The sequence below is a fragment of the Xenopus laevis genome, chromosome 9_10L, assembly GCF_017654675.1.
Source record: "Xenopus laevis strain J_2021 chromosome 9_10L, Xenopus_laevis_v10.1, whole genome shotgun sequence".
NCBI lineage: Eukaryota > Metazoa > Chordata > Amphibia > Anura > Pipidae > Xenopus > Xenopus laevis.
Window position 1 is genome coordinate 902,410 of NC_054387.1, and position 25,807 is coordinate 928,216.

At 42.8% G+C, this 25,807-nt stretch overlaps 3 protein-coding genes and 1 long non-coding RNA gene across 8 annotated transcripts in view; 3 read left to right on the forward strand and 1 right to left on the reverse strand.

Annotated features, from left to right (window-relative positions):
* Nucleotides 1-5,893, forward strand: part of acly.L (ATP citrate lyase L homeolog) — a 30,185-nt gene extending 24,292 nt beyond the window's left edge. For 3 of the 4 annotated variants that reach the window (XM_018234533.2, XM_018234535.2, XM_018234536.2), the window contains 13 exons: nucleotides 251-355; nucleotides 1,135-1,331; nucleotides 1,838-1,919; nucleotides 2,115-2,225; nucleotides 2,510-2,637; nucleotides 2,759-2,852; nucleotides 3,193-3,347; nucleotides 3,441-3,591; nucleotides 3,724-3,867; nucleotides 4,394-4,507; nucleotides 5,065-5,147; nucleotides 5,328-5,404; nucleotides 5,515-5,893. In XM_018234533.2, the coding sequence (XP_018090022.1) occupies nucleotides 251-355; nucleotides 1,135-1,331; nucleotides 1,838-1,919; nucleotides 2,115-2,225; nucleotides 2,510-2,637; nucleotides 2,759-2,852; nucleotides 3,193-3,347; nucleotides 3,441-3,591; nucleotides 3,724-3,867; nucleotides 4,394-4,507; nucleotides 5,065-5,147; nucleotides 5,328-5,404; nucleotides 5,515-5,609 (1,536 nt within the window). In that variant the 3' untranslated portion in view covers nucleotides 5,610-5,893. 4 annotated transcript variants of the gene reach the window in all.
* Nucleotides 1-9,773, reverse strand: part of LOC108700753 — a 30,951-nt gene extending 21,178 nt beyond the window's left edge. Inside the window, exon 1 of the long non-coding RNA XR_001933039.2 lies at nucleotides 9,650-9,773. This is a non-coding gene — a long non-coding RNA (uncharacterized LOC108700753). The remainder of the gene's footprint in view (nucleotides 1-9,649) is intronic.
* Nucleotides 9,774-9,860: 87 nt separating this feature from the next.
* On the forward strand, nucleotides 9,861-13,162 carry klhl11.L (kelch like family member 11 L homeolog). Its single transcript, XM_018234686.2, has 2 exons — nucleotides 9,861-10,501; nucleotides 11,135-13,162. The coding sequence occupies exons 1-2, from the start codon at nucleotides 10,050-10,052 to the stop codon at nucleotides 12,705-12,707; spliced, it is 2,025 nt and encodes a 674-aa protein (XP_018090175.1). The 5' UTR covers nucleotides 9,861-10,049; the 3' UTR covers nucleotides 12,708-13,162.
* Nucleotides 13,163-18,932: 5,770 nt separating this feature from the next.
* nt5c3b.L (5'-nucleotidase, cytosolic IIIB) lies at nucleotides 18,933-25,688 on the forward strand. Of its 2 annotated transcripts, none has more exon segments than NM_001089075.1 (9): nucleotides 18,933-19,014; nucleotides 20,433-20,531; nucleotides 20,725-20,794; nucleotides 20,877-20,923; nucleotides 21,377-21,462; nucleotides 22,128-22,217; nucleotides 23,307-23,469; nucleotides 24,080-24,280; nucleotides 24,508-25,688. In NM_001089075.1, coding segments are annotated over 9 exon segments (873 nt in total). In that variant the 5' UTR covers nucleotides 18,933-19,008; the 3' UTR covers nucleotides 24,619-25,688.
* The last annotated feature ends 119 nt before the right edge of the window (nucleotides 25,689-25,807 follow it).

Genomic DNA, 25,807 nt, shown 5'->3' on the forward strand with positions numbered 1-25,807 from the left:
TTTTAATAGTTGACTTTAATAAAGCTCACAGATACTGCTTTCAGCAGGGACAAAGATAAGAAATGTATCAATTTAGAACAGTTTGGGGGGGGTCGCGACCCACCTGCCAGAGCTGCTTTAGAAAGTGAAAAATGATACTTTAAAAGTCTTTATTTCTGGTGATCGATCTGAAACCAAGTGAACTGGGGAAAAAAGTGTTTGAAGGTGAACAACCCCTTTAAGTTTGCCATCTCTTTCTTATTCAAAATAGATCCGTGCTATTGCAATTATCGCGGAAGGAATACCAGAAGCACTTACACGGAAGCTCATCAAGATGGCGGATGAGAAGGGCGTCACTATTATAGGTCCTGCCACGGTATGTATTGTTATTATCTTAGTTTCTGGTCCATTCCCTATCAATGCAAGTAGGAGTGTTACAGTCTCATAACTTCAGTGACCAGTTCATGGATATTATTATTATAGATTATATGTAAAGTGTCAACCAATTCTTCACTTCTGTACAATGAATTGGGGAAGAGTATGTCAGACAAACGCAAAACAATTACAAATGATGAAATTCCTGGGTTCTGTTGCCTTTTAAGGTTCAATATTATCTCAAAACAAGTTTATATGGAAACATTTTCATTATAGTCACTCTGCTTTGGTTTTCACGGCAGCCGGAACAGCAAATCAGCATACACTGCACCTATAGGCACATTACCCACAATACACAAACTCATTTTTGGAACACATGTTGGTAAACTAAAGTGACTGGATCTTATCCAAGGACAGCTGTGTCGTTGCCAAGACCCAGATGGGCTTAAAGGCTATAGCTACTAAACACTTATATTGTCTTCAGCAACAGCCATTGGGAATGAACTGGTGCTTGTCTGCATCTTCCTCTCCTATCTCTTGTCATATTCTCAACCATACTTCAACCAAAGCCTTCCACGTGTATAAACATATTCTACACATTCAGATCAGTTGACATGATAATCTACCCATGTGTGAGTACTACAGCATGGCACACAGAAAGGATGGCTAAACAATAGTGAAAGTAGAGGACTGTCAATATATTGGTCCCACCAAGTGAGGCAAATAAATATGCCACAATGAACTGAACATCTAGTTCTATTTTCCCCTGATGTGTTTCAGGTTGGTGGTATTAAACCAGGTTGCTTTAAGATTGGTAACACCGGAGGAATGCTGGATAATATTCTGGCCTCTAAGCTGTACCGCCCCGGGAGTGTTGCTTATGTCTCACGCTCAGGAGGAATGTCCAACGAACTCAACAACATCATCTCCAGGACCACGGATGGGGTGTTTGAGGGAGTGGCCATTGGTGGGGACAGGTAAGGAGAGTATTTATCCATCATTACATTCACCTATTGTAAGATAAGGGCATGGTTCTGCAACAGCAAGTTCTATAAGAAGACACCAGTTACATTTCATTTTATTTACATTTACGTATGAACAGCTGCAGCTAGAAATCTTGTTCTGTGTGTCTGTTTTATAGATTGTATTTGCTTGGTATTAGGGATTCAGCCTTTTTCAGAAGGATTCGGCCGAATCCTTGTGCTAGCCAAACCAAATCCTAATTTGCATATGCAAATTGTGAGGAGGCGGGATTTCAAGTGACTTTTTGTTACAAAACAAGGAAGTAACCAAATTTTTTCCCACTGTTTCCTTTCCCGCCACTAATTTGCATATGCAAATAAGGATTTGGTTCGGTATTTGGCTGAATCTTCCAAGATGGATTCGGCCAAATCCAAAATAGTGGATTCGGTGCATCCCTAATAGCTAACGATATTATTGAATCTACTTTCTATTTTATTGTAACTATTTCCCTGTACTTTAGATACCCTGCATCAACGTTCATGGACCATGTTCTGCGTTACCAGGACACTCCAGGAGTTAAGATGATTGTTGTTCTTGGAGAGGTGAGCATTTAGGGTGAGGGCGGAGCATTCCACTGTCCAGCTGGAGCCTGTGAGCACCCCATTAAACGCCTGTATAGTCCAGCATCTTCTCAATCACAAGCATTGGTGTGACGTTCTGTTGAAAAGGGTTCTTGGCTAGAAACAAGCTCTCTATAACGTGATAAGAATATGTGTATATCTACATTTTATTCCCAGATCGGCGGCACAGAGGAGTACAAGATCTGTCGTGGTATTAAGGAAGGCAGGCTGACTAAACCAATTGTCTGTTGGTGTATTGGGACCTGTGCCACTATGTTTTCCTCAGAGGTAAAACTTTTCAACTATTATTCAGTTGTAGTTGTCATTTTAAATAGATTCAATACAAGAGCTCGTTCTAGCTGTTTATCTATCTGAAACGGTCATAATGTAACTCACATTTCAGGGCTACCACAGGATTACAAATGCAGCACCTTAAAATTGGTTTGTCTGCTTTAGATCCAGGTTCACAGACGATGTTTGATATAGGGATAACCACATCTTTTTTAAGTCCTGTACTTTCATAGCATGCGTAGCAGTTCAGAATCTTCAATAAAGACTATTTTGTATTTCAGGTGCAGTTTGGCCACGCAGGAGCTTGTGCCAACCAAGCATCAGAGACGGCTGTTGCCAAAAATCAGGCCATGAAAGAAGCCGGAGTATTTGTTCCACGGAGTTTTGATGAACTGGGAGATGTCATTCAGTGAGTATTATTGACTTCAGACTGTAGATCTTGCTGCTGGTCAAGAACATTGTATTAAAGTGAACTTATGGACCAATAGTACCCGCTAAACAAGAAAGTAATGTTATTGTAAATCTTTCAGGTCTGTATATGAGGACCTTGTTGCTAAAGGAGAAATAGTTCCAGCTGAGGAAGTGCCACCTCCCACTGTACCCATGGACTATTCCTGGGCAAGAGTAAGTGTCTCTGGCCTGGATAGGGGAACTCTCCAGACCTGCGGTTACATCCTCATTGCAATCCCTCCTCATAACTGAAATCTTTTACTGGCGAGCGCACCATATCTTAACTAATTAATATGTATCTAAGAATGTCTACGAATATTCAGAAAGAACTTTAGTTTGGTCCTTTTGTATAATCTGTGATTTAAGATCCAAATTTATGGAGATAAAAGACAAACTCAAAATGTGGGATTTACCTTTCTGTTCCTCTGTGCACTGTAATATTTGAATAGGCATATAACATCTTAATTTTGATTTGTCCTTGTGTTGCTTACAGTGTATATTTCCTTTCCCGCAGGAGTTGGGTTTAATCCGAAAGCCTGCATCTTTTATGACTAGTATTTGTGATGAGAGGGGCCAGGAGCTGATCTATGCCGGAATGCCAATCACTGATGTCTTCAAGGAAGATCTCGGCATTGGAGGAGTATTGGGCCTGCTGTGGTTCCAGCGCAGGTAAGATGGAAAACTGGACACAAACATGGCTGCGAACTTTAACAAAGTGCTGGAGTTCAATCACATCTTCTGATTGTGTCCTCAATTTGCCAGAATGCCCAAGTATGCCTCTCACTTCATTGAGATGTGCCTGATGGTGACGGCAGACCACGGTCCGGCTGTTTCAGGGGCTCATAATTCCATTGTGTGTGCCAGAGCCGGAAAAGACTTGATCTCTAGTCTAACGTCTGGACTGCTTACAATTGTAAGTTCATTGCACCACTTTATTGCAATTCAGTTATAGAAGAAAGCTTCTGGCATACTTTAGAAGAATGAAGTTAAACTGTTCTCAATAAAGGCAGTTTGTCACCCTTTGCATTAATTATCCCCTGTGCAGGGGGATCGCTTTGGAGGAGCTCTTGATGCAGCTGCCAAGATGTTCAGCAAAGCCTTTGACAGCGGCCTTATCCCCATGGATTTTGTTAATAAGATGAAGAAGGAGGGCAAGCTGATAATGGGCATCGGTCACAGAGTCAAATCTGTAAGGAAAATTTCATTTGCTATCTGGGTAACACACAGAGGTTTAACTAACAGGGGGTGCAGGGCTCTATTTAGGGCTCCCCCTTCTCCTGCAATCAGCACTTACACATGTGCCGTTCGCTGGACAAGAGTGTATAACACTGATCCTTGATTTACAATATAGACACACTCCCACAGGTCTATATATGGTCCCATATGGTCAATACAACAGTGGGGGTAGAACCCAAGGGTTTCATTAAATGAAAATAAATACTGTTCTCTGCAGGTATGGGTGGAGAGAGGATGTGGGATTGAGAAACTCAGAGTAATTATGGGTATAGCAAAGAAGGGGAACTAACCAGCATGGCCACAGACATGCGGTACTTTAGTTAGATCAATAGTAGCACTGGATTATTTTCATGGACCCCTTCATTAGACACTTTAGAGTGTGGTTCCTGCCCCATGCTAGACACTAGTTCACACTGAGCTTAATTATGATGAAGCCAATTCAAGTAGTTGTACCTCTGATCGCCTGTGCTATTTTGCAGATCAATAACCCAGACATGAGAGTACAAATCCTGAAAGACTATGTCAAGCAGAACTTCCCAGCCACTCCTTTGCTGGACTATGCCCTTGAGGTGGAGAAAATTACAACTTCAAAGGTAGGACGTTGTCACAAGCAGACACTTTTGTGTTATTTTAGTTAAGCAGCACTTTATTTGTACACTGGGCAATTCAGTATTGGTTTAAATAACTCATGTTAACACTGGACAATGACAACCACTCAAATCTGCCAGCGACTCACAGCAGGACTGTATTGGTTGCAGCCTGAATAAAAAGTCTGTTACATGGTAAAATAATGAGTGACAAGAAATGAATAATTATATATACTTGAGAGAGCACTTGAGAAGGGGGAGGAACCCCCGAAACGTTGTGTGAAGATCTCAATAAATCACAAAGGATTTAGCACATATGCCATCATGTTATCATCGTTTTGTGCTGATTACGGTTACTCCTAGCAGCAGAGTTTCCAGATTGAGCACCACGTTAAATCTTACACAGAACTTTGGACTTTTAGTATCATACTTGTAAAACAGATGAAGTATGTGGCTTAACTTGAAAGACTCAAGAGACTTTTCCCTTTTCCCTATTGCTACTCCATCATTAGTATAACAGAAAAGAGGCCCCTCTCCTTAAAAGTTTTGTTTTCCTCTTCCAGAAACCGAATCTCATTCTCAACGTTGATGGCCTTATCGGTGTTGCGTTCGTAGATTTGCTCAGGACCTGTGGCACTTTCACACGGTAGGAAGATTTCCCTGAGTTTCATAATCAACTGGAAAACCCAAATGCTGCGGTTGCTGTTTCATAGACTTATACATTAAAAGTTTTGTTGATGCTGAGTGAATTAACAGGGTTCATTTCCCACAAATTCACTGCATGTGACTTGCCTGAACACAAGATTTGATGGCTGATTTATTTCAGGGAGGAAGCGGATGAATACGTTGAGATTGGAGCTCTGAATGGCATCTTTGTTTTGGGAAGAAGCATGGGCTTTATTGGTAAGATGGATGCAGTATTATATACTGTCAGTTAGAAGCCTGGCTGTATTAAGAATATCTATTGCTTGTTATTGGAGACTGTTAGTCAGATTTTTATATTTTGGTTTCAGGGCATTATTTGGACCAAAAAAGGCTGAAGCAAGGACTATATCGGCATCCATGGGATGATATTTCCTACGTTCTGCCTGAGCATATGACTATGTAAAGACTTGAAAGACACTCCAGAGAGAAGACACGTTTGTTTCGTTATGTGACTGACTCGCTATTGCTGCAGGCTTCCATCACTATATCTCCTGCATTCAATCAATGCAAACTAAGTACAGTCGTAGTTGCCGTTTTGTGTCTTAATGTTACGCTTTTTTTTTTTTTGTTATGTCTTTCTCCCTGTCCTGGTTCTGTGTTAAATTTTATTTTGATATGTGTAGAGATAAAACTGTGCCATTAACTTGTATTGAGAGCTGTATTTATTAAATAGGAACAGCATCCATGCATGTGTCTCAGTCTCTCTGCTACCAAACTGGATTCCACAACATTTCATGATAAAAACAAAAATTCCCAAAAGATAGATGGGGATCTACCAGTAGACCTTTAGCAGGTGATCATTAGATCTCAAGACACTGTCTAAGAGACAGCTTGTATGAATCACCCGCCTGTTTCATGCTTTTCACTCAGATATTTTTATGTTAAAGTTACATAAGAAATAGTTGTTAAATATAACAATATAGAGTTTTCTCATAAATCAATATTTAAGTAATATTTTCCATGGAACAGAATGCTAACAATGTTTTATGGATGTAGATCATAATGGGACAATATCACTAAAAGTAGACCTCATATTAGTAAAGTTTGGGCTCCCCTGGTCTAGGTCGTGTGAGCTGAGGATCGGGTTAAAGGAGTAGTTCAGTGAAGGAGGCAAAGTTGTGAGAAGCATCTGGGAAATGGAATAAAACACTGATGGGTAAAGAAAATGGTAGGAAGGCGGCAGGTGAAATGATAAAATATTCTGGAGGGTTACTTGTTACTTAGAGGGGCACAGAAGAGACCGGCTAAAAAAACCTTCCACGTGGGGGCAGGACTGAAATACAAGGAATTGAAGACCCTCCTGTTGCCTTATTATACACAACCCACTTTAGATATTGATTTAAATGTGTCCTTTTTACAAGAGGTTTGGGCTCTGGACTTAATGTAAAATAATATATTTCTTAGGTTCCCTTTATGTGATTATACCAGAAGAAAATAACACAATCTCAATATTTACAGTGACATTTGCAGGACCCGATATTCTGGAGACGGTGTTATTTTTAGCAAAATCTGTGTAGACCACCGTGCAGCTCTAATACTAAAAGAGAATTCATACTGGGGATGGGAGGGTCATATTATTTGTGAGTATTGCAAACTTTGTCTGTGCAGCCAAAATATAAATCATATAACAACCACAACCACGCCACAAATGTTAAAGAACTTCTACGTCACTGGTGTAAAACCTCCCAGTTAATGGTAAATGTACCACTAAAGTTTAAGGCTAAACTGGGCCGTAGCTTGATTGGGTCCCTTTCTACTGAAGCCAATACACCAAATAATACGGTGTGTTCTGCAGCCTTGTTGTCCTAGAGAAAATCATCTTTACTTTGGCCAGGTAATTGCACTGTTGAGGCAAAGGGGTGTTGCACTATACCACATTTATATCCGTTAAAAGTAAATAGTTCTCCAGGATAAAAAGTTTGGTGCTGTCTAAAGTCATGGCTGGTGAGCAATAGTGTAGCCACAATATGGCAATTAGAGTTTCAACAACCCCATCCCCAATATTAGGGATGCACCAAATCTACTATTTTAAGATTTGGCTGAATCCTGGACCCTTTGTGAAAGATTCAGACGAATATCGAGCTGAATCCAAACCCTAATTTGCATATGTATATTAGGGAAAAAAAGAGAACAACATGTGTAGCGCGCAGGTAAAACATTTCTGACTTCCTTCTTTGTGTGACGCAAAGTCTGGCTGAATCGAAATCTTGCTGAAAGGCTGAATCCTGAATTTGGTGCATCCCTTCCCAATATACACAATTACATGGAGTCAAGATCACACAACCTTCTTTAATGTGAGCATGGCATCAGTGAGGGCATTCTGACATTATATGGGACTTTTCTTTTTAGAAAATGATTCTTTCATCCCTTGAGTCACCCAAACCCTCTGTGTCTAAATACGCACGAGTTCCTTCATTGACTAATGGTTCTGTCTATATACCGTGCCCTTTAACAGAGCAAACCAACCCCACTTTCAAAATATCTCCTTAAAGGAATTGTTCAGTGTAAAAATAAAAACTTGGTAAATAGATAGGCTGTGCAAAATAAAACATGTATCTAATATAGTAAGTTAGCCAAAAATGTAATGTATAAAGGCTGGAGTGATTTGATGTATAACAAGTCAGTCAGGACACTACTTCCTGCTTTTCAGCTCTCTTGGTTTACACTGACTGGTTACCCTGGCTACCAGGCAGTAACTAATCAGAGACTTGAGGGGGGGCCACATGGGTCATTTCTGTTGCTTTTGAATCTGAGCTGAATGCTGAGGATCAATTACAAACTCACTGAGCAGAAATGTACCATGTGGCCCCCCTTATAGTCACTGACTAACTCAGAGTTAGAGAGCTGAAAAGCAGGAAGTAGTGTTCTGGCTATTATGTTACACACCCACTCACTCCAGCCTTTATACATTACATTTCTGCCTAACTAACTATATGAGAAACATTATTTATTTTGCACAGCCTATCTATTTACACAGTTTTTATTTTCACACTGAACTATTCCTTTAAGGTGACCATAGACGTTACAATTATGATCTTTCCAGGAAAGATCATTAGTTTCAATACACACGTGTAGAGCGGAGTGGTCAGATATAGAAACAATAGACTTCTACCTGTATCTGATCATTCAGCACTAAAGGTGCATAGACACAGAGATAATATTGTATGAAACTAATTTTCTTATGATATTCGGTGCATGTATGGTGGGAGACGAGTTGCCCAATATCAGCAGAGACTTGGATATCAGTCGACTAGGCTGGCCGGAAAATTTTGATCGGGCGCCTTTGAAGGGACCTGAACATGGGCCATTGTTAGTGCTGAATCATCAGATACAGGTAGAAGTCTATTGTTTCTATATCTGACCATTCAGCTCTACACGTGTGTATTGAAACTAACGATCTTTCCTGGAAAGAATGTAATTGTAAGGGCAGGGGCACACAAAGCTACTGGGGGAGATTAGTCACCCAGCGACAAATCGCTTCTTCTTTGGGCGACTAATAGTGATGTGTGGGTCAGGGTTTTCTTGACCCGCGCTTCCGGGGTCCTTTTATAAACGCGCCCTGCTAATGACGTCACAATGATGTCACAAAAGGGGGTGGGGTGAGCAGACGCGAGACTATAAAACGGAACCCGGATGCTGGTATTTGAAGGTGGTGGGCGGGGAGAGCAGGAGAAGAGCTCAACCCGCCCGCGAGGAGCAGTGTGAGGTTGATCTGAACCCGTGGGTATCGGGTCGGGCCGCACATCACTAGCGACTAATATCCCCAAACTGCCTCCCCGCTGGCTAGAATGGAAATCGCCGGCAGGATGGAGCGCTTCATTTTCTGAAGTCGCCCGAAGTTTCCTTGTGAGGCAACATTGGGTGACTTCAGAAAACGAAGCGCTCCGATTGTTATCAGATTTTCACTCTAGTGGGCGGGAAGGTAGGAGAAAGCAGTTTGGGGAGATTAGTCGCCTGAAGAAGTGATTTGTCGCTGGGTGAATAATGTCCCCCAGTAGCTTTGTGTGCCCCTGCCCTAATGTCTATGGCCACATAACAGCGGCCCAAAGGCGCCTGATGAAAATATAATAATAATGACATTGGGTGTGTGTTCTTTAGGGTTACTGTCCCTTTCCTTTAACCAGTTCAGTTGGACTGTGAGATGTTTCCATGTCATTAATTCCTTCTGAACAACTGGGGCCCAAATGTTTGGCAATAGTGAAGGCAGGGGAGGCCTATGAACTTCTTGTATCCCCTGAGTGGACTAATACATTCTTGTCACCTGTACAACTGAAAACAGGCCTGAAACTTAACACTTAATCCATTATTTTGTATTGGGCAGAAGCCCTGAATCCGAACACCGAACAGAATCCTCATTTACATATGCAAATTAAGGATAGGGAGGGGGGAATGTTTTCCTTCCTTGTTTTGTGACAAACCCTTCCTGAAAAACCGAAAAGTTACCTCAGAAACAGGAGACGTTTGTCCGAGTCAGTGAGGAGACGACGTCCATTAGACTGAAGGCTTCTGTGCTGCTGTTTATTATCAGCTTATTATTACTATGACAAGTTGGAGGTGTGAGAGGTGCAGTTGCACTGAATTCTCTCTCTATACATGTGAATATAGTGACCAAGTTACACTGCTCAGCTGTACATACAAATATATTGCTGGGACAATTCTTGTCAGGTAAAAACAAGTGTGTGTCGAGTTCATATCATAAAACATTCCTTTATTCTCCTCATCTCTGTGAAGCAAGAAGTGTAGCACCCTGGGTCATGTGACTATGACATCACTGCGTGGCCCTTTGCGTTAGAACGTGTCAGGGCGTGTGACGTAAGGAGCAGTAGTTCCGGGTTCCGAGGCGATGGCCGAAGCAACAGCGATCGCGCTGATTCCGTCCCCTCAGCAGCAGCAGCAACAACAACAAGCGCCGCAGCCGGAGGCGGAGTGTCAGGATGGGGCCCCGGAGGAGTGGGAGGCGGAGATGTTCGTGTCCGGGACTCACTGTTCGGAGCTGGCGTGGCGGCAGAACGAGCAGAGAAAACAAGGGCAGTTCTGTGACATGACTCTGGTGTTCGGTCAGGGAGGCCGGGAGTTCCCCGCTCACCGCTCCGTCTTGGCCGCCGCCACCGATTACTTTGCGCCTTTATTGTCCGGACAGTTCGAGGAGTCGCGCTCGGGGCGGGTGGAAATGAAGTGGAACTCGGAGCCTGGGCCCGACCTGGAGACAGTGGAGGCGGTGATTCAGTACATGTACTCCGGCCACATCCGCGTCTGTACTGGCAACGTCCATGATGTGCTCAACCTGTCTGACCGGTGAGACCCCCCCTGTATCTCTGCACTTGGAACGTTCCAACTCTCACACTCAACCACTTGTGCCCAATTCTTCTCTCACTCACAGACTGCAAATTGCACCGCCCCCTTCACTATCTCCCCGCCCCTTCACTGTCTCTCCTCCCCTTCACTATCTCCCCGCCCCTTCACTGTCTCTCCTCCCCTTCACTCTCTCCCCCCCCTTAGATGTCTCCCCGCCCCTTCGCTGTCTCTCCGCCCCTTCACTGTCTCCGCCCCTTCGCTGTCTCTCCGCCCCTTCACTGTCTCCGCCCCTTCGCTGTCTCTCCTCCCCGCCCCTTTGCTGTCTCCCCGCCCCTTTGCTGTCTCCCCGCCCCTTTGCTGTCTCCCCGCCCCTTTGCTGTCTCCCCGCCCTTTGCTGTCTCCCCGCCCCTTTGCTGTCTCCCCGCCCCTTTGCTGTCTCCCCGCCCCTTTGCTGTCTCCCCGCCCCTTTGCTGTCTCCCCGCCCCTTTGCTGTCTCTCCGCCCCTTCGCTGTCTCTCCGCCCCTTCGCTGTCTCCCTGCCTCTTCGCTATCTCTCCTCTCCTTCACTGTCTCACTATATAGGCGTATAGTCCTAATGTCTTGAATAAAGCTATTTTGTGTTCTATTCTAACAGGTTCCTATTGCTGCGGCTGAAGGAGTTCTGTGGAGAGTTCCTAAAGAAGAACCTGAGTCTATCAAACTGCGTGGCCATTCACAGCTTGGCGCACATGTACTCGCTCACTCAATTGGCTTTAAAATCCGCAGAGATGATTCGCCGCAACTTCTTCATGGTCATTCAGGACGATGAGTTTTACACACTCCCTTTCCACCTAGTCCGAGACTGGCTTTCTGATTCGGAGATCACCGTGGATTCAGAGGAGATCCTTTTCGAAGCAATCTTGAAATGGGTTCAGAGGAACAGCGAGGAAAGAGAGCGGTATTTCGAGGAGCTTTTCAAGTTGCTGCGGCTGTCTCAGATGAAGCCCACATATCTCACGCGGAGTGTCAAACCGGAGAGACTGGTGGCGGGAAATGATGCTTGCTTGAAACTAGTGGCCGAAGCAGTGGAAGGACATGCCCTGAGGTCTGAAAACCTGCAAGTGGGCCAGTTCCAGCCTTCCGCAAACCACATGTCCTCCTACCCGCGTTTTGGGCAGAATATGGATGTTATTATGGTAATTGGAGGGGTGACGGAAGGCGGGGACTACTTAAGCGAATGCGTCGGATACTTCATTAATGAGGACCGATGGGTCAATCTGCCCCACGTTCACAATCACTTCGACGGTCACGCTGTGACGGCGACTGATTCTTACGTGTATGTGGCTGGCTCCATGGAACCTGGCTTTGCCAAGACTATGGAGAGATATAACCCAAACAAAAATGTGTGGGAGCAAGTCAGCAATTTGATCACAAGGAAACACTCCTTTGGACTCGTGTCTGTGAAAGGCAACCTGTATAGTATCGGTGGCCACGAGAACTTCATCCCGGGTTTCAAGGATGTGACGGTTTATCACCCAGAGCAAGATAAATGGCAGATACTCGAGTCAGCTCCTAAAATCCTGCGAGATGTGAAAGCCGTTAGTGTGGAAGATCGTTACGTCTACCTCACTGCTCGCACACCCGTGGATTGTGGTAATGAGGACGGACTGAGAACCATTACTTGCAGATACGACATCGAGAGCAATAATTGGCAGGACACGGATTCCCTTCCTGTTCTGGACAACTACTGTGCATTCCAAATGGCGGTGGCCTACACCAACTTTTACGACACTGCCTCTTGCTGCCCTAAAAGCTACTCTGCATCTGTAGACGAGGCTCAGAGCAAGATCTCCAGGCTCAGTCCCAGTGAAATCCTGGAGAGTCTTCCTCCTGAGGTCCTCAGCATTGAGGGGGCTGCAATTTGCTTTCACAAGGACGACGTCTTTATAATCGGAGGTTGGAAGAACAGTGATGACATAGACAAGCAGTATAGGAAAGAAGCCTATCGATATTGCGCAGAGCGAAGGCGTTGGATGCTGCTTCCTCCGATGCCTCAGCCCCGGTGCCGGGCCGCTGCCTGTCACGTCAGAATTCCTTTTCGATACCTGCACGGGACCCAGAAGTACCCCATGCCTCAGAACCTGATGTTTCAAAAGGATCGAATTCGGCAGATGCAGGAAATGCATCGTCAGACTGTGCGCCTCAATCGCTCTCAGATCGAATGCTAAAATTTCAAGTCTTATTTTCTCACTCTTTGGCCCAATTTGCACATTTACTCCTTTTTTTTTCTTTTTTCTTGAATTGTTCTATAATGGGAATTAGGACAAAGCATGTGATGTTTTATAGAACGGCGAAGTGTGAGTGTGAGACACTCCAGTAAGCAAATGCTTGTATATTTGTAAATACTTTATGTCCAGTGTAGAAATAAGTTGGGCTTGGCCTGAAGATGACGATTAGTTCTTGAAAACTCCTCACGGGTTTCTGCAACAGTGACATTACTGTTTTATTTTTCTTTTGGGGCAGCACCTAATCATTCTCTTACGTACACGATAATAAGAATTTAGTAATGGGTGGAGGGCACACCAATTCAGCAAATGCTGTAGGTAAACAGTGCAAGAGGTGCAAACATCAAAAGGGTACCCCTACAATGGGTACCCCACAACGTAACAATATATAGATAGGTATGCACACTCAAAAGAAGGCAAGTATGGTATATTTAAAATAAAGTTTTACTTGTTTATGCAAATAATACACACAAAGCCACAATAGTAGGCCTGTATAATACAATACATAAGCTTACATGGTATATACCTAACGTTTAAACATAGCCACAATTACATAACAGTAAACAGTAAGTATTACAATTATACAGCAAGGAGCAGATACACCTACCACCAGTATGAGAATGGCCCCAACGTTTCGGCGTAAGCCTTTGTCAAGGGGATTCACTTGACAAAGGCTTACGCCGAAACGTTGGGGCCATTCTCATACTGGTGGTAGGTGTATCTGCTCCTTGCTGTATAATTGTAATACTTACTGTTTACTGTTATGTAATTGTGGCTATGTTTAAACGTTAGGTATATACCATGTAAGCTTATGTATTGTATTATACAGGCCTACTATTGTGGCTTTGTGTGTATTATTTGCATAAACAAGTAAAACTTTATTTTAAATATACCATACTTGCCTTCTTTTGAGTGTGCATACCTATCTATATATTGTACACGATAATAAGGCCACTTTCTGCATTTCTACTAGGGATGCACCGAATCCACTATTTTGGATTCGGCCGAACCCCCGAATCCTTTGCGAAAGAGTCAGCGGAATACAGAACCAAATCCGAACCCTAATTTGCATATGCAAATTAGGGGTAGGAAGGGGAAAACATTTTTTACTAACTTGTTTTCTGACAAAGTCATGCGACTCGGGTTTGGTTCGGCCGAATCCTGCTGAAAAAGGCCAAATCCTGGCCGAATCCCGAACCGAATCCTGGATTCGGTGCATCCCTAATTTGTACAGCTGCAATGTGTAGTTTTATAGTGCTATACTGGGAGAGCTGCAGTGCTGGGGGCCAACGCATGAACGGAATAATGAGACACTGCTCTGCATATTGCTGGTCTCTTTCCTCTTGGCATCACAACATTGTATTGCTCTTATTATTTTTTTGTAGTAATTCAAGGCAAAAACTCTCTATCTGTCATTCCACGGGCTTTGGCTTATTGGTGGAAAATCTTTTTGATTTCTGACATGACACTTAGTGTAGTTTAGACAAGCTTTAACAAATTGCAGCCGCATGTAATGCACCGATATATAATGCTATAGTTCGGCTGCTGCATATTGCTACCTGTTGGGTTTTTGGGGGGTGTGAGGGGTTTGTCACTGTTGCAGAAAACTTAAAGGATCAGTAACATCAAATTTAAAAAAAAAAAAAAACGTCAACACATATTAAACGTTAAAATCGCAAAGTTATAGAAATAACTTACCCAAGCTGTGATTGCGATCCATTGTGCGGCACTTGATTTCTCCTCCCTGCCTTCCTTATAGGAGATAGCCAGGGAGGAGAAATCGAGCGCCGCACGATGGATCGTTGCCTTTACTGAAGAGGAGCGCAAATGGAGATTCGGTAATTTATTTCTAAATAAAGACTATGTGATTTTAAAGTTTAATATGTGTTGGTGGGTTTTTTTTTCGTAGTATACAATTTTTTTTAAAAAAACATGTTACTGATGGAAACAAAGAACCATATTCTTCTGTAATGAAATATACTTGCAATTGATTCCAGTCTCTGCTGTTCCGTACGTGTGGATATATGGCCTAAATGCAGCTTTGGCACTTCTGCAGCAAGAGATTCTCTAGTGTAAAGCAATAGAGTTAATAAGCTGCTCATTTGTGGGCTGCATAGAATTAGAATGTGGAATTGAACTTGTACAGAATACGTTGCATGATCTCAGTGCTGGGGTTAAACAAGCACTTTCTGGGGGATTACCCCAATTCAAGGACTGATTAGTATGTTCAGTTCTATGTGTGTATGGTTTCAGGAATCCCTCATGCCTGTGCTGCACATTGAATACAAATGATATTTCAGTCTGGCTCATCACCAGCAATATTAAAGCTTAACTAATTCTATTATGTGGACTCATTGGGCTCGCACTATCCCTGGTATAGAAGGAATGTTTGATGGCTGCCCATTCATTCATATTTGCAGCCAGTTAGCCGAGCGTGACCTTCAGATACAGACTCAAGCACGGCCTTCCATTCAGTGTGTCTGTATTATACACATACAATGGAACAAGAATTGCCTGTACCCAGAACCATGAAAGCAGTTGCCCATACAGTCCCCTGTGACATCAGTACAGTTTATATTGTAGCCAATTCTATGTACAAAGTTATTATTATTATTATTATTATACCAGGCATAAGTTGCTGGGACTTGTTTGCTTAATGTGAGTGGAACCAGTGGGGAGATTTTGGCACTGAAGAGCCTTCACTTTTATTTTTCAGATAAGTCCCAATCTCACACACTTTGCTGGTTGGACGGTAAGTGATTAGTCAGCATGTGGCATGTAACCGGCCAGAGTCCCATTTGGTGGTAGCGATGTTTAACACCCACTAACCACGTCTCATTTTCATCTTGTTCCCATTTGTGCGGTGTGTACTTACAATTCACATTGAGTGCTGTGCCCACTTTCCCCCAATTGTCCGAGGAGCATGGAATAGATTTACTAAATCACTGTCTCCGTGTAGCTGCAGACTTCTTCAAGAGATACTGTGCCTAAAGGTCACAATTCAAATCTCTTCGTTTCTAACAATGAATTAGCCGTATTTGCACTGTTGGAACCATTGGCACAATCCCAGGCAGGACACAACTGCTTTTATGGGACAAAAGGAGATCTAGTCATTTCTCTTTCCTACTAACCAACCCCAGTGTTTTCTACTGCACAGTTGCTTGAAATTCCACCATCTCTTCATTGGGGTTATTTAAATCATAGCTCCCCAAATTATGTTTCTGCCTTCGCTACGAGATCCCAAAGCAGTTGATAGGGGCCCCTACTTGAATAGTGGGGTGCATAATTCTCTGCTGCTCTTACCTATTTTTGGAGACCAGAACCAACGGCCCATTATTGGGAAATTTGTTTTTAAAACATCCCTTAAATTACAGCAGATGGTCTTTGACCCCTTCTTATGAGGAAAGGAAAGCCTTCACGCAAATAAAAAGCTGATTATATATATATATATATATATCGTACTATTTTGAAATGCCGCAGCACTTACCTTTGGGGAGAAAGAAGCGCTTCATAGCTTTTAAAGGGGAAGTTCAGTTTTCTAAAAGCGTCTAATGTATTAGCCTGAGTATGGTATTTTTAGTTTTCTTGCTACAAAGCCTTTCATTTGTAGGTCCTCCTTCTGCTATTTATTCCCCCCAGTGATCCCTGCTCTATATTCACCTGGACTCTATGAGAATTACTGTGTGTGTGTGTGTGTGTGTTATTTATTCACATACACACAGAGGCATTGCTGATATCTGGAGAAGAGACAATATTGGGGGGCAGTGAATATGAAGCAGAGATCAGTAACAGCCGCTGGGTGCAAGTCAGAAAGGAGACTTATGGCATGTGTATGGCAAATACTTGCATTAGACTGAACCCCTTTAGTAGCCTGTCAATTCCCGTGGATATTTAATTTACTGTTTCAGAATAGTACAGGCCAGATCTGTGTATTCGCTGAGATCTATTTGCCACTAATGATATTCTACACTTTATTCCCCCTCCCTCTTGCTGTATTGTAAGTTGCATTTTACTCAAACGGTTATTCATTTTGCCTGTGTTGTAAGACATTAATAAACTGTACAAAGGCTTCTGGGCTCCAGTGACTTTATTTGCTTGCTTATATATATAATGACTGGGGGGCATTCATTAAATTACTTGCACCCTCAGATATTGGGGAAAGAGTTGGGTTTATATTCATATGTAATGTTTACACTAAGCCGTTCAATGGATTCAATTTCCATAGCCACAAGTCCCTTATCTGCAACCTGACAGTCACGGTGAAACTGCCACAAACATGAATATTCCTATATTTTGAGAGCCACCAACCTGCCAGTATTATTACCCTTTATTTATATATAATCATCATTCCTATTGGTCTGTGTCCCAATGGAGCTTACAGTCTCTGTTTCATGAAGCACTGCGAATCTTGACAGCGCTATATAAATAAATGATGAGAAAATGAGGCAGAGAGAAGTTGTTTCTCACCCAACGGAAGGTGTAAATGCAATGTTTCAGTTGGCTTATACAACATTGTGTCACAAGTCAGAACCAGCCGTGCAGAGTAGATAAATATCCAGCGATTGCTTTGAATAACAATTCCGTTGCTATTAAACTGAACTCGGGACAACAAGCATGGCCGCCAGCAGTGAGGGAGAGGTGGGATTGTGAAATGTTTATCAGAGGAGGAGCAGCCACATAATGAAAGTGATATAAATGACATATGTTACATATAAAACATACACAAGTTTTGCTATTTGACTACAATGTTGTATACGTTACATAGAAACATTTGTATTGTGTAATAAGAACGCAGAGAATGGTGACTGAGCAAATGCTTCTGACCTAACCTATCCCTTAACTTGGATGTTAGTCAGAAGCATCTTCTATAGGTGACCCACACCCCTTAAAGGAGAATTCAACTGTTAACTAAAAAACCCTACCCTATGTACACCCTCCTCCCCCACAGCCTAGCTGCCCCCCTCCCCCAGGGAAATGCCCCTAACTTTTTACTAGGGATGCGCCAAATCCTGGATTCGAGCTTTTTCAGCAGGATTTGGATTTGGCTGAATGCTTCTGCCAGGCTGAACCGAATCAGCAATCTGTGCCAAAGGAATGGACGGCACGCCACTCAAGGAGGGAACAAAAATGTATTGCAGGCTCATGCAGGGATCAACAAGCCCTACGCGTTTCGGGGTACAATCCCTTAATCATAGGCAAATCGAATCAGCATATGCAAATTAGGCTCGGGGAGGGAAACACGGAAGTAAAAAATGTTTTACCCTTCCCACCCCTAATTTGCATATGTAAATTCAGATTTGGTTTGGTATTTGGCCAAATCGTTGGCCAAGGATTCGGCTGAATCCAATAAAGTGTATTTGGTGGATCCCTACTTTTTACTTCGCCCTTGGTGCAGCGTCACAGCATTGCAGCTGACGGCCGCCATCTTGCGGGTGTTCGCTGAGACCAGTGAAGCGGCACAAGTGCAGTTGAAGCCTGCGCCGAAATAGACGCAAATTGCTGAAGTGCTGGAAGAAGCCGTGAAGAGCCGGAAGATGGCGGCCGTGAACTCCGATGCCTGAATCTGCAAGTAAAGAGTTTGGGGCATTTCCCCGGGGGAACAGCTTGTCTGGGGGGAGGGGGTTTCAGTTGATGGTGCACAGGCCGCCCCCACATTACCATCACAATTTGTGCCCCCCTACAAGTAAAAAGAAACGAGTGCCATTGGGCTTCAGCGGAACTGACCTTTATTCCTGCGCGGACACGGTGGCGCCTCAAGGGGCTGAGACTGATCCAGGAAACACAGCTGGGCCCCCCCATAACATTTAGACCATTGCCCCCCCCGTTATTGACAAGAGACTCATTATAGACAGTGTCACAGACACAGCAAGTAAATAAGGGCCACACTGAGCACATTCCACTCACACTGGAATAATGAGCTGAGGGCACTACAGCAATATTAATGTTTATATATATATATATCTCTAACACTACATTATTCATTGTACGACAGAGAGACACAGTCACTGCTCCTCATATACACTAAACACGCTCACTCTTAGTACCACACACACGTCAACAGTGACGACAACATTTCCCCCGCCCTTGTTGCTCCTCCCCTTTAGTGAATTGTCACTTCCGCTCCGGCAGCCGCGCTTAGCTCCTCCCCTTCCCCGTGGGCCGCTCAGTCGCTGACGTTGCGTGCTTCACTTGGAGCGCATGCGCGTGGCTGTGTCAGGGAGGCCGATCAGTGAGAAAAGCAAAGATGAGGGTGAGTGAGTGACGATTCTGTGCATTTATTGCTCTTTTTCTTCTTCTTGATTCCCGTGATGTTTATACGAGGGTCTCACTGATCTGTTATTTCTTCCTTGTTTAAAGGGGAACTGCACCTCTCACTTCTCTCTCTGTGTATCTTGTACAAGGGACAATTCTAAGCAACTTTCCAATTGCTCCTCATTCTTTCTTTGCTAAAGTCCTTCAATTATTTGCTGCCTTCTTCTTCTCACTCTTTCCAGCTTTCAGTCAGGGGGTCGCTGACCCCATGTAAAAAAAAACAAATGCTCTGTCAGGCTACACATTTATTTTTTTATATTACTCCTCTTTCTATTCAGGCCTCTCCTATTCATATTCCAGTCTCTTATTCAAATCAGTGCATGGTTGCTAGGGGAATATGGAGCCTAGCAACCAGATGGCTGAAATTGCAGCTGTTGAATAAAAAGTTAAATAAGTCAAAAACCACAAATAATAAGAAATGAAAACCAATTGCAAATTGTCTGAGAATATCCCTCTCTACATCATACTAACAGCAAGTTTAAAGGGGAACAACCCCTTTAAAGGAGAAACAAACCCTTAATAAATAAAATTAAAAAAACCTACGTAGACCCCTCCCTCCTCCCCCCAAGCTTAAGTGTTACCCCAGGCAAATGCCCCTAAGTCTTTCTTTACCCTTCAGTGCAGATTCAGGCATCGGAATTCACGGCCGCCATCTTATTCTCTTTGGTAATCTTCACAATGAAACTCATGAAAATTGCTAAAACGCAGGTCTCATTACAAAGAGCCGGAAGATGGCGGCCGTGAACTCGGCTGGACACAATCTGCTGGGAGGGGTAAGTAAAGACTTAGGGGCAGTTAGGCTGGAGAGCAGGAGGGAGGGATCTATGTAGGGTAGGGGGTATGTTTTTTTTATTATTAAGGGTTTGTTTCTCCTTTAAACAGCTTGTTCCCCTTTAAATGAACTGTTAGTATGAAGTAGAGAGGGATATTCTGAGACAATTTGCAATTGGTTTTCATTTTTTATAATTTTGACTTATTTAGCTTTTTATTCAGCAGCTCTCCAGTTTGTAATTTCAGCCATCAGGTTGCTAGGCTCCAAATTCCCCTAGCAACCATGCACTGATGTGAATAAGAGACTGGAATATGAATAGGAGAGGCCTGAATTGAAAGAGGAGGAATAAAAAGTAACAATAACAATACATTTGTAGCCTTACAAAGCGTTTGTTTTTTACATGGGGTCGGCGACCTCCATTTGAAAGCTGGGAAGAGTCCGAAGAAGGCAAATAATCCAAACACTATAAAGACCAATTGAAAAGTTGCTCAGAATTAGCCAGTCTATCCAGTCTTTAATATAGACATGTGTCACAGGCAAGCGCGTGTAGTAAGAAATATTTCCTTTATTTATTTCATTGGCAGCTCCCTGTCCTTGGGAAAGACACTGTGCGGATGAGGGACCCAGAAGGGCTGCAGGACAAGATCACGCGAATACAACGAGGAGGACAAGAGAAGCTGCAGGTTTGTTCAACAGTTTTTTATCCAGCTCATAGGATCTGCCCAACATATGTGTTTAACCTTTACTTCTCCTTTAATTGCATTTATTCACTGTGTGATCGTCTTACTCTTATCTATCCAGTGTGAGTGTCAGCTCCTGTGCGTCGCATGTAGTCTGTGTAACAGTGAGTGACGTCTCCTGCTTTTTGTCTGACAGATCATTTCAGATTTTGATATGACGCTGAGTCGCTTCAGCCGTAACGGAGAGAGATGCCCCACTTGTTACAGTGAGTGTCCAGTGAGTGTGTGATTTGTTGTGTGATTTGTTGTGGGACTTGTTGTGTGACTTACCCCGTGTCTCTTACACAGATATTATAGACAACAGCAACATTATAAGTGATGAAGGCAGGAAGAAGGTATGTGACCACCCCCGTTATACCTCATTTAAAGGAACACTGACACAGTCTCGCTGTTATTATAAGAACGTGTCGGTATCACTTTAAAAAGTCTCTGGTGCTGCCATATACAAAACTGAAATGTGTTCATATCGCCTTAGAATAGAGGATATAAATGTATTCCCTTTAATGATTGGGCTAATCTAGTTATTAAATACTCTTTCCACATTCCTACTCCAGCCCAGGCTAAAGCTTTGCACCCAACTGTCATTATAATGCAACACTCAGTGGCAACTTTATAGATCCGCAGCTTTGCAGACAATCTATTGGCAGAACGAATGAAATGGACAGATCCCTAAATCAGAAAGGAAGCCGCTACTAACAGCACAATCCTGCATGCTTCAGGGTGGGGGTTGCGGCTAGACGTCAATTGTACTTTTAATTGATACTTTTATTTAATGTTTCTTTTATCAGTTAAAGTGTCTGTTTGACATCTATTACCCGCTGGAAATTGACCCCAAAAAATCCATTGAGGAGAAGTATCCTCTTATGGTGGAATGGTGAGTACTAATAATAAACATAATGTGCTGGCGTTATATATATATATATATATATTACACAAAAGCCATGAATATCCTGTAACTTATATCCTTATAACCGGTGAGTTCTGATGTCATCAGTTATAACCGGTGAGTTCTGATGTCATTTCTGTCACATGACTCACTGAAACTTGTGTATTATAATAAATAAAGTCCCCCCAGTTGTAAAATATGAGGATATTAGAAGTTACCTCGGAGTTCCATGACCTGTATAAAAACACTCGGCCTTCGGCCTCGTACTTTTATATGGTCATGAAACTCCTCGGTAACTTATAATATCCTTATATTTTACAAAAGGGGGTACTTTATTCACTATATATCTGACGTCACTGCTCACATATATAATAACTGCAATCACATTGGGTTACTTCTGTTTGTTTCTGCCCCACTGCAGCCGTTACTAATTGGCATTTAGGAGACAGAAGGAAATATTCGTAGTCATTGGTTCCATATTTTGCACTTCTGTGTCTTGCTGGGGGTATAATTAGCATTTTTGAGATGTTTCAAGGTCCCTGGCATTATTGGGATATTTCATTTAAAGGTGCAATGAGTGTCCAGGACAGTCTGATATGTGGAGCTTGCAGTCCGTACACACTTCAGCTTTATTCCTTCTTCCATATTCCCAGGTGGAGTAAAGCGCATGATCTCTTTTATGAACAGAGAATCCAGAAGGACAGGCTGGCTCAGGTAGTGAAGGAGTCTCAGGCCACGTTGAGGTACAGCTCTGTTCTATTTGCCTTTTCTTATGTACACAAATAGATAGAGACCCTTCCACTGAAGTCATTGTTTATTGTTGTTGGAGAAGGTTGGAACGTTGATTTATTTGGGACCTGGAATTCTTGAGCTCCATGATTGTGGTTTTGTAAAGGCTGAGATGATGTCAGAACATAAAGATGTTACCATTTGTGACATGCTCACCTGTACCATGCTCATGTTTACAGCTACCACACTCACTGCAGGACATTCCTTCTCTATAGACCAATAAACAACCAGTAGGCTGATGATATGCAGGCCATGGCCTTACCTTTTGTCTTACTAACTATTTCCAGAACTAAAGCCTAACTAAAGAAGTAGCTAGAAATGTTGTACATGATGTTATGTGCTTGTGTACCAGCCCAAGGCAACCACAGCCCTTTAGCAGTAAAGATCTGTGTCTCCAAAGATGCCCCAGTAGCTCCCCATCTTCTTTTCTGCTGATTCACTGATTCACATGCTCTGTGCTGCTGTCACTTACTGAGCTTAGGGAGCCACTCACAATATACAGTACACATAGAATAGAAATGTCACAATATAAGGCTGATTAGTAATTAATACACATAATTACTACATGGCAGCAGCACAGAAACCAGTGCAATTAGCATCAGAATTGAATAATCAGCAAACCTGTAGCATCAGCTTATATTACAGCCAGGGAAGCTCATTTTCTGCTGCTGGATAATTAGTGACGAGCCCTAAGCTTAGCTTCTCAACAGCCAATCAGAGCCCACTGAGCATGTGAGTGTCACAGACACTTTCCAAGATGGTGACCCCCTGTGACAAGTTTGAAGTCCTGGATCATTGCTGCTATTGACAAGCTCAAACTTTACCCTCGTGCAAGAAGTTCACTATACAAAATAGGCCATTTTTAGCCACATTCATTTTTAGGGGTTAGTTCTCCTTTAATAAGCTGTACATTTATATATGCTCCCAACCTACTTTCTGTTGGAAATCTGTATAATGTTTAGCTCAGGCCTTTCCATTTTGGATTAATGTTAATGTAACCTTGCTTTTCCCTCCTCTCACTCGATCTTCTTCTCTCACTTTAGGGATGGCTACGATCTGTTCTTTAACAGCCTTTACCAAAGAGAGATTCCTCTGTTCATTTTCTCAGCTGGAATTGGGGACGTCCTGGAGGAGATTATCAGGCAGGCAGGTGTCTTTCACCCAAACACCAAGGTTGTCTCCAACTATATGGACTTTGATGATAATGTGAGTAATAGTGACTATTATTAATAACACACGTAACACTAGCTCTAGTGCAATGGTTCCCAGACTGGGGGAAATGGAGCAGTGTCTGGGGTGGGCAACGTCCATTCTAGAAACATAAATCGGTCACATTGTGAGAACCTTGTGATTGGATGGAGAAGGAATGCAGCAATGGCTTTATGTATCTGTAACCTTATTAAGAACTAATGGGGGTTCAGACCAATGTAGGGGGTGCTTGCACCAATATTGTCTGAAAGCCAATGCTCTAGTAACGACTGTATATCTTCATTGGCTGTGAGAGATTCATTTCTCTATGTGAAGGTAGGAAGCCATTTTTATTTTCCTGCAATGTAATGATAAAGTGCAAGAGTCGGATGGCATCCGAGTTGGATCCTAAGTACTTATTACTAGAAATGTTCAGGTCTCAGAAGTAACGGGGGAAAGGTTATGACTTGTCCAATATGCTACATATATACTGACATATCTGTAATACTCTGTACCTGAAGAATCCCAGGTGATAAATACTGTAGATGCTGCAGTAAGAAATGTAAGATGGCCGTGTCACAGCCTGATACTCTCCATGGTTATGACTGTGCTCTGCTTTATCTCTCAGGGTATTCTGACTGGCTTTAAGGGAGATCTCATTCATACCTACAACAAAAACAGCTCCGTATTGAAGGACACGGAATACTTCAAGGAGATCAGCCACCGCACCAACATCCTCCTGCTCGGGGATACGCTGGGGGACCTCACCATGGCCGATGGTGTCAGCACTGTGGAGAATATCATAAAGATTGGCTTCCTTAATGACAAGGTAGACATGAGTTATAGAATATCATAGTCTCTATCAGGGAACATTGCAAATGTAAGATAATACTGTTTATTCAGCTTCATTTTAATTTCCTCAGACAATGGCCCAGTCTCATCCTCTCCTGTGCCCATATTCTACCCTCAACCTTTCCACCAGTCACTGTTCCCATTAGTCGTTGCATCTGTGGATACAATTCTCACCTCTCTCCGTTTATTTTGTCCTCTGTGCAGGTAGAGGAGCTGACAGAGCAGTTCTTACAGTCGTACGACATTGTGCTGCTGAGAGATGAGACTCTGGATGTGGTGAATGGAATCCTCCAGTTTGTCACTGCCAAGAACTGAGCCATTATCCTCATGCCACAAACTCCACATGCAAATGGTGCCATGTTATCAGGACACACTGAATACATCTAGAACTCTCATTCCAACATACAGCAAATGAGAGATGATCGGTTCTTAAAGTCATACTGACATATTTTGGTAACATCACTAAGGTTGTTCTGATCCCTGCAGTCCTCCCAAGATGGCAGCCTGAGCCCAAAACAGTTGCCCTGTGTCACACCCTTATACGATTAAACCCAATTGCACAGAGGAATACGCTGCTATTAACATGTGCTCACACTACACAAATAGATTTTATTATTTTTTAATAGCAATGGTTCTCCTTTAATGGCAGTGTCTTCATGTAGGAAGTGTGGCTGAACTGCTTATTTCCCTGATTGTACACCCCGCGGGCCATACAAAGGGTAGCTGTAACCTCAACATCTTCTACCGAACTTTACTTTTTCACATTTCAGCTTCATTTCAAATGCGTAGCTCGTTTTAACGTCACTCGAAATTGTGTTGGGACACTAATAATGTTTTATTTTAGTGCTTTTATTTTCACCATTTCAAATAAGGGAAAACACAGTCTGACGGCACAAAGTGAAATTTTTTCACAGCCGGTCCGTCCATATGTACTCCCTGCTGCACCCAGTGTGCTTCTTTGAGGAGTTTTTCAGTTTACATTGTTCACATTCTATTATTAGCCATTTCTTGCAGTAAGTTTACATGCTTTCTTTGTTTTAAAGAAGAGGACACCCCTAATGGGTCTGATGAAGCTGAGGCTTTTATGTGTGTGTGTGTTAATGTTGTATTAGATCAGGCTGGGGCAGATCATGTCCTTGCACAGTTGTCATGAGAAGATGGTGGCAAAGTCATCCCTAAATTGCAGGATTTAGAATTCATATGCAGGTTCCAGTGGCAGGGAGAAAAGCTGCTGTCTAGAAATGCACAATATTGAACTGTTTGCTTGTTGCACCCCCTCCTCCCCGACAGCTGGAGCTGCACAAAACTTTTGTTGGCAAGAGCATTGTGTGTTTTTTGGAAATGGCAAGTTTACTTTCAATAAAAAACAAATTCAGAGTAAAACACAACTGTGGCTGATCTTTATTGGGTAGGAGGGTTTCCAAATCGTCTGACTTGGTTCTAGTTGGAGAACAGAAATATATATGTGTGTTATTTGATGGTTTTCAATGAGAAATTGTATTCC

What these genes read in the sequence shown, in the direction of transcription:
- klhl11.L (XM_018234686.2), top strand. Translation starts at nt 10,050, where the DNA reads ATGGCCGAAGCAACAGCGATCGCGCTGATTCCGTCCCCTCAGCAGCAG. An exon ending in GTGCTCAACCTGTCTGACCG is followed by an intron (nt 10,502 to 11,134) that starts GTGAGACCCCCC and finishes CTATTCTAACAG; the next exon opens with GTTCCTATTGCTGCGGCTGA.
- nt5c3b.L (XM_041575543.1), top strand. Translation starts at nt 19,808, where the DNA reads ATGGCGGCCGTGAACTCGGCTGGACACAATCTGCTGGGAGGG. An exon ending in GTGATGAAGGCAGGAAGAAG is followed by an intron (nt 20,924 to 21,376) that starts GTATGTGACCAC and finishes TTCTTTTATCAG; the next exon opens with TTAAAGTGTCTGTTTGACAT. An exon ending in GAGTCTCAGGCCACGTTGAG is followed by an intron (nt 22,218 to 23,306) that starts GTACAGCTCTGT and finishes CTCTCACTTTAG; the next exon opens with GGATGGCTACGATCTGTTCT.